At 56.0% G+C, this 6,820-nt stretch overlaps 1 protein-coding gene across 1 annotated transcript; it reads right to left on the bottom strand.

The window, feature by feature from the left end:
- Window positions 1-1,693: 1,693 nt before the first annotated feature.
- C13H8orf90 (chromosome 13 C8orf90 homolog) lies at window positions 1,694-5,444 on the bottom strand. The gene is made up of 2 exons (XM_034517169.2): window positions 5,344-5,444; window positions 1,694-2,166 (listed from the first exon to the last, which is right to left on the bottom strand). The coding sequence occupies exons 1-2, from the start codon at window positions 5,408-5,410 to the stop codon at window positions 1,709-1,711; spliced, it is 525 nt and encodes a 174-aa protein (XP_034373060.1). The 5' UTR covers window positions 5,411-5,444; the 3' UTR covers window positions 1,694-1,708.
- Between the last annotated feature and the right edge of the window lie 1,376 nt (window positions 5,445-6,820).

The raw sequence follows: 6,820 nt of genomic DNA, 5'->3' as shown, positions 1-6,820 counted from the left end.
CACAAAAGGCCCAACCCCCAAATTTTCATTATTATACCACAGTCATAAAATGACCCCATCACTGCTGTGAGAGAAGATCTGTGCTCCATCCCCACAGGGCAAGCCGACCTAGGAGACTTAGTGGCCTGGAGACTCTTCACAATGAAGAGGCAATGAACCTCCTGTTCCTGGGAGCATGGCTTTGAGGAATGCCTCATAACAGGCTTGGGGTCGAAGAGGGAGACGTTGTTTGTTTTGTTTTTTTTCAGAGACCTGAGGAGACCGGCCTCCAGTTGCCCACAGTTTGATCTGCCTTACCGCTATCCCCCTTCCTTGCTCAGCTGTCTTCCTTGATACCCTGCCTGTGTTTGGAGGATAATGTCCACATCTAAGGACTGCTTTTAAGGAGCCTAAATAGCTAACATACCATATGGACAAACAAACACAAGCACAGTCAAGATGGATGTTGCCTCATTAGGAATCACATGCTGGAGAGTGCTCCGATGATGACGCTGTTGAGCATCTCTGAAGAGTTGAAGAGATGCCCAAGGTGAGAGGGAGCCTAAAGCAGAAGCTGGAGTTCAATCCTGCGCAGCCTGAGGAGAGGGAGGGAGGGAGGGAGCCCCTCCTCTGTAACACTTAACTGTCTTTGGTGCTGCGCTGTGTCTTCCCCCTCCCCCTCCTCCTCTTCCTTCTCCCCTTCCTCCTCCTCCTCCTCCTCCTCCTCCTCCTCCTCCTCCTCCTTCTCTTCTTCCTCTTTCCCCTCTTTCTTCCTTCTCCTGTCCCTGCTTCTCCACCACATCCCCTAAAGTGAACATTCCATCTAAGTTGTTCTGCCAAGACTTGGAGTTTTTTTTTTTTTTTTCTCTCTCTCTCTCTCTCTCCCAGCACTGGGAAATTATAAATAACTCCTGTATTAGAAGAAACAAACAAAAACAGAAGCAAACTCTCTAAGCCCAGATGCTCTTGCGTGGGAACGGGCCTCCAGCCCACCAGCCCCTCTACACCAGGAACCCAAAGCCCTCAAGCAGGATGGAGCCTAGTCCTTTCACTAAAGGCCACTCGGCCTTACTGCTTGATATCACAGGATTTAGAGAAGTCACCAGGGCTAGGCAGTTCTTCCTTGCTGCCCACCTACTGTCGACACAGACTTCTGTCTGAAATTCGAATGCAACCTAGATAAGGACAAGCCGGAAGCCCAGGTCACAAGTGCCACATTTCAGGAAATCCTCTCAGATTTTCAAGGGAGAAGTAGACAGCATCCTTCTGGGAGGGGACAGAGAGGGAAGCAGGCTGGAGATTGTCAGAATTCCTTCCTGACACTGCCTCGCCCATATTTTCCACGCTTACACTCTACCCCTGTGCATCCCTAGCGGCTGCCATAGAAACCAGAGACGCTGTGGCCCTTGGAGTGAGGCACAAGGACAGTCAGCATCCAGCTACTCCTTGGAGGCCAGGCAGTCCACACTAGGTGAGGTCGCGTAACTTCCCATCCTGGCGCTGAGCAAGAATGACAACTTGGGGGGGGGGGGGGGTTGGAGTCCTGATCTCCCACCTTCCCCGGGATCATCTCATTCTCACAGCCTGCCGGGGTCACCTTTTCCACCTGACTCTCAGACTCACTAGACGGTTGAGATGGTGCAGGCATCGTGTCCCGCGCCCCCTCCCCGGCTTCCCTGGCGCACGGTGCAGGGAGAGGCCGGACGCGGGTACGGGAGAGGCAGAGGCTTTATTCGCCGTCGCGGGCGAGGGCTCGCCAAGCAGGACGGCCGGCTTCGGGAGGGAAGGCGGCGGCGGGCGCCAGCAGCACCAAGCCGGGTGGCCGGCCGGCGCCCGCGTAGCTCAGCGCCAGGCGCTCCAGGCGCCGCTTGCGCTCGGCCGCCTGAGCCGTAGCGTGCAGGGGTCGCAGCAGCGCGGGGGGTGGCGCGCCGGGGCCGCGCAGCAGGAAGTCGAAGCCCGCGCGGTCCCGCGGATCGTAGAAGAGCGGCCCGGTGGCCGGGTCCGGGCCTGGCGGCCAGGCGAACGGGAAAGGCAGCGTAAAGTCCTCGGTGAGCACCCGGATAGCGAAGTCGTCCTCTTTGCCCAAAGCGCGGTAGGCGCGCCCGATGCCGCGGAAATGCGCCTCCCAGAGCTGCGCGTCGCCGCCGTAGATGTCGGGGAAGCGCGGCGCCGGGGGCGCAGCCGGACCTGCGGCGGGCGCGACAGTCAGCGGGGGCGCCCACGCTTGTCCCCGACGAGGGGAGGCTGGGGGACATGGAACGAGAGGCCACTGGGCCAGAAGAAACAGGTGAGGGCTACTGGGGAGTGAGAACTGGGCCCCCTCTCAACACCGAAGGGGGGCCTGCCTCCATCCCTGACCCCTCTCCTGCCTCCTTGTCACCTCTCCCTCCAAAGGGGAAGTTGTCCACTTTCCTGAGAGGCAGCATCAACAGACAGACTGTGGAGGCCTGCAAGGTCCTGAGAGTATGAAAAAGTCAGGCCGCTGGGCAGAAAGTTCGAGATGGGGAGGAGGCTAGTTTAGCCAGGAAGCTCGGGATAGTAGGATTCACCCAGCAGGTGGCGGCAAGCAGCAGTTGGGGCAGGAGGTGTCTGAGTCACTCAGCAAAAACCACGCTGACGCAGCAGACTATGGGCCGGGCTTGGGGTCTTCAGCTTGGTTCCCATGGGGAGGAAGTAAGGGTAAGGAGAGTGGAGCTTTCAGGTGGAGATATGGGGTGCAGGAACCTGGTATGACAGCAAATGCTGCCTCCCAAGATGGGGACCAGTCCCAGTCTCAGGCTGGAAAAAAATAATAATCTGTGATTTCCCACAATGCAATGGGGGGGGGGGGTTGTCAACATTCCATTTTTGCTACAGGCAAAGGTCTAAGGACAGGAAAGTCATGAGGGAGGGCTGCAATAAAACCCCACGGTGCCACACCCATGCCCAGGGGCCTCTGTTATCATTCTTACATAGTGCACTTACTGAGCACCTGCTGTGTGCAGTCGGGCTCTGGGCTAGGTACTGTCTGTAGCCATGGGCCAGACAGCAAAGCCCCTTCTTCCACCTTCGTAAATAAACAAATGTGTTCTTGAGTCAGAAGCTTGGGCAGGACGAGGGGTGTTATACCAGGAGGAGAGAGGAACTGGAGATGACCCATCTAGCCCAGTGGGGAGAGCCAGGCCTGGAGATGGTTTGACATGCCCAGGCAGGACCTGCAGGGCCACACCCTCAGTCTACAGCTCAGAGGATCAACGAAGTCCCTGCCTTCATCCCTGCAGCCTATCCTGTCTCCCCGGCTGCCTTCCAAATCCCTGTCTTCCTACTCAGTACCAGGGTGGGGTGCAGCCACAGAAGGGGCCGTGAGAATTCCTCTGAGGTACTGGCAGAGACAAGCTTTGGAGAAGAGAGGGCTGCAGTGGGTCCTGGGAGAGGAGACAGTGACCCCATCACAGCCCTGGGCATGGACAGGGTGGTTTTATCAGCCTGCTGCTGTTCCAGGTAAGTAAGGTAGGGAGAGCTGCAGGAAAACTAGTAACTTGGTGGCAGCTGCCTCTGGTCCAGGTGAAGCCACTGGGGCCAGGACAGCAGTGAGAAAAGCCCTGCTTCTGAAGATGTCTTGAAGCTAGTTTATGTGGAGCCATGGAGTGGAAGCACTGTGGGGGAGGAGAGCCTAAGGCCACACCACTTGCTAGATAGAAGAGGGCAAAGCTGAAAGAGAAGCAACTGAGGCTAGAGAATGGAGAGCTTGATTTGTGACAGATTGGGTTGAAGCCTTCAGATGGGCCCATGGAGAGCACAGCTGGCTGGAGACAGACCTGGGAAAAGGAGTGGATAAAATCTTCTAGGGAGGAAGGGAGGGAGGGAAGGAGGGAGGAAGAGAGGGAAGAGAAAAGAGAGGGAAGGAGGAAGAAGAGAGAGAGGAGGGGAGGAGAGGACAGGGGAGGGGAAAGGAGGGGAGGGGAAAGGAGGGGAGGAGAGGGGAAAGGAGGGGAGGGGAGAGGAGGGGAAGGAAGGGGAGGGGAGGGGAGAGGAGGGGAGGAGAGAGGAAATCCAGAGCCAAGCCTGGGGCCATCTGTCCTTGCCAGGTCAGAGAGAAGAGAAGCCATTGAGGAGACCAAAGATAAGACAGTGATGTAGGAGCAGTGTGGGAGATTCTGGAAGCAGATCGAGCTGAGTCACGTGCTGCCAGCGGGTCACACCAAATGAGGCCTGAGAGCTGGCCTCAGACTTAGCATCCTGGAGGACATCAGTGCCCTTGACCTGAGGTGCTTCAGAGAAGTACAGAAATTAAGCTCGATTAGAACAGGTTCAAGAGAAGTGGGAGAGAAAGATTTGGAGGCGGCAAGGATAAGTAACCTTCCGGAGGAGCTTTGTTATAAATGAGGAGCAGAGAAATCGGGCAGTCACCACAAGGGAAATGAGGTTGAGAGAGAGAACAGAGAGACTCCAGCCTCTGCGGTAATGGCCGAGGAAAGTGAACACTTCTGCCTGAGGCAGAAGGTGACTTGGGTGTGGCTGCATCAGAGAGAAGGGTGGGCAGCTGGACTTGGCTGGGAGTGGACAGAGTCAGACATCAGTGTGTGGGGGCAAGTACCTGAGTCCTAGGATGGCTTCAGTGTCATGGAGAGAGAGACTCCAGCAGGGCACAGGGAGAAGGCACCTGTCTGTTGCTAAGAGAGAGACCAGGCAACCAAGAAAGTAGTCAGGGGCCTGGCCTGCTCGAGGCACCACCCTTCAGGCAGCTGTTAAGAAAAGAGGGTGAAGACCTGGTTCTTCCAGCCCACAGGACACAGACAATGGAGGGGGTACTTTTGGGGGTAGGGGGTGCCAATCAAGAACAGGAGAAAGAGAAGGCTGTCTGGGAGTGCAGGGAGAGGGCTAAAGACAGAGGGTGTGTTTCCCCCCAACGTAGGGCAGGAGCTTCTTCAAGGGAGCAGACCAGAGAAGAATTCTAAGATGGATGTACGAAAGCTGTAGTTGCCATGCTGACCAGGCCTTGACCAAGCTTGAACTAGATGAATCCAGAGGCCTGAGCCACGAGAAGGGAAGAAGTCAGCAGGATGATAGGAAAACAGTGAACAGAGATGGTGGTGTCCCCACTGGGGTGAAGGGCTAGAGTCCTAGAGGGTATTAAGGAGGTGTGGCCAGAACAAAGAAGGCCCTGTCTACTCTCCCCCAGGAGGGCTCTCAGGGCCAAGGGTGGGGGAGGGCAGGAAGGAACTCAGGAAAAGACTGATGCCCTCCACTGGCTGGGCCCCACCCCCACTTTCTGGAAGATAGCTGAAGTGATGCTCTCTGTTCCCACATTCTCAGAAACCGCCCCCCCAACACACACACACACACACACACTTCTTATAAGTCATCTTTCCCACGGTGTCTCACCTGGAGTGGTGACAGGGGGCGGGGCCAGACCAGTGGGGCTGAGGTCCCCAGAACACGGGGAAGCCATGTCAGAAGCTAGGGTCCCACTTCTGTTTACTTGGCTGCCCAGGAGACTGGGAGGGCCCTTCTGGAAGACAGAACCTTGCGTTTAAAGGGGCCCCATCTGGAAGGGGGATGGGGCAGGGTTCCTGAGAGTCCGAAGGTACCTTTGTATCCTGTCTTGTCTCAGATCAATCTGGTATTCACATGCCTGTCTGTGCCCATGGGGTTCTCCTCAGCCATGATACCCTGCCATGGGCACTGCAGGGGTGTTTCCAGAGCCCGGGAACCCCATCATCAGCTCCTGTCTTCAGCAACTCTAGTAGAGGCCAGACTTGAGCCAGACTAAGACTCCTGCTTCAAGAAGCCTCTGTGGACTTGTTTCCCTCCCCTACTCCTCCTCGACATGGACACAGCACCAGTAGAGGGATCAAAGATGTGGGGCTGACAAGGTAAGACTCTCCAGCAGGAACTGCTGTAGGTAGCAGTGCTCCCTGAAGTCAGGAGCACTGGGCGTTGTGGCATAGCATCCCTGTGGTGCCACCTGAGCACTCATGGTCCAGGAACTAGCCATAATCCCTGACAGAGGGCGGGAGGTATCACTCCCCTCCATACATGCCTGCAGGCTGTAAGAAGGCCCAGAAACCAAGACAACCTCAGAAGAAGTAGATGTCCATGCTTGTAGTTGGGTCTGGGGCCTGAAAGAGAGAAGACCCATCCTCCAACCATCATGTGAGCACGCTCACTGTCAGGGGCTATTTGTTACACGGCCACACTAACTGATACAGCATTGCTGCAGTGGGAGAATGTTGACAGCTTCATAGAAGAGTAGTCTATCCATCATCCACCACCACTACCACCTGCATCTGCATTTCACATCTCCTGCTATCTCCTGCCTTACTATCCTCTGCAGGGCAAGCACCCTCTTGTCCCTCAGGTATCTCTTTGTCCCCTTTCAAGAGGCCCTCCTGGTCTGCTCCATATGTCTGAGCCCACAGAGCCTTCAAGGAAAGTCACCTGTCTGAATTAGTCCTTCCCTTGACTTCTGTGACCTCATGCATCCTGGGAAGGAGCGTGTTTTGCTCTAGGCAGCCCACACTAAGACCATTCAGTCATAGTGAAAGGGCTGAAGTCCCTCCCAGTCCCCAAACAGCCACAGCCAGGCTGTTGATCCCATGATTTCCCTGACTCTTAGGGAATGCTGGTTCCTGGCCACTCGTGACACTCCAACCCAGCAGAGCTCTGTTTCTGTTTCCCATGCACATCAGCTTACACCCTCAGTGCTACATCAATGTCCCACCCTGCCCATCTCCCAAAGTCTTGGACCAGTAGCCCTCATCCTTCCCCAGCCCTGCTTGCCACGGCTTCCTGTGGTTGGGAGTCAGCCGTGTGGTAGGAATGACATCAGCCATATTGCCCGTCGTGGTAGCTCTTTTCG

Source organism: Arvicanthis niloticus, chromosome 13, assembly GCF_011762505.2.
Source record: "Arvicanthis niloticus isolate mArvNil1 chromosome 13, mArvNil1.pat.X, whole genome shotgun sequence".
In the NCBI taxonomy this organism is placed as follows: domain Eukaryota; kingdom Metazoa; phylum Chordata; class Mammalia; order Rodentia; family Muridae; genus Arvicanthis; species Arvicanthis niloticus.
The sequence above is the reverse complement of the archived record's forward strand: the minus strand, read 5'-3'. Positions and strand labels throughout refer to the sequence as shown.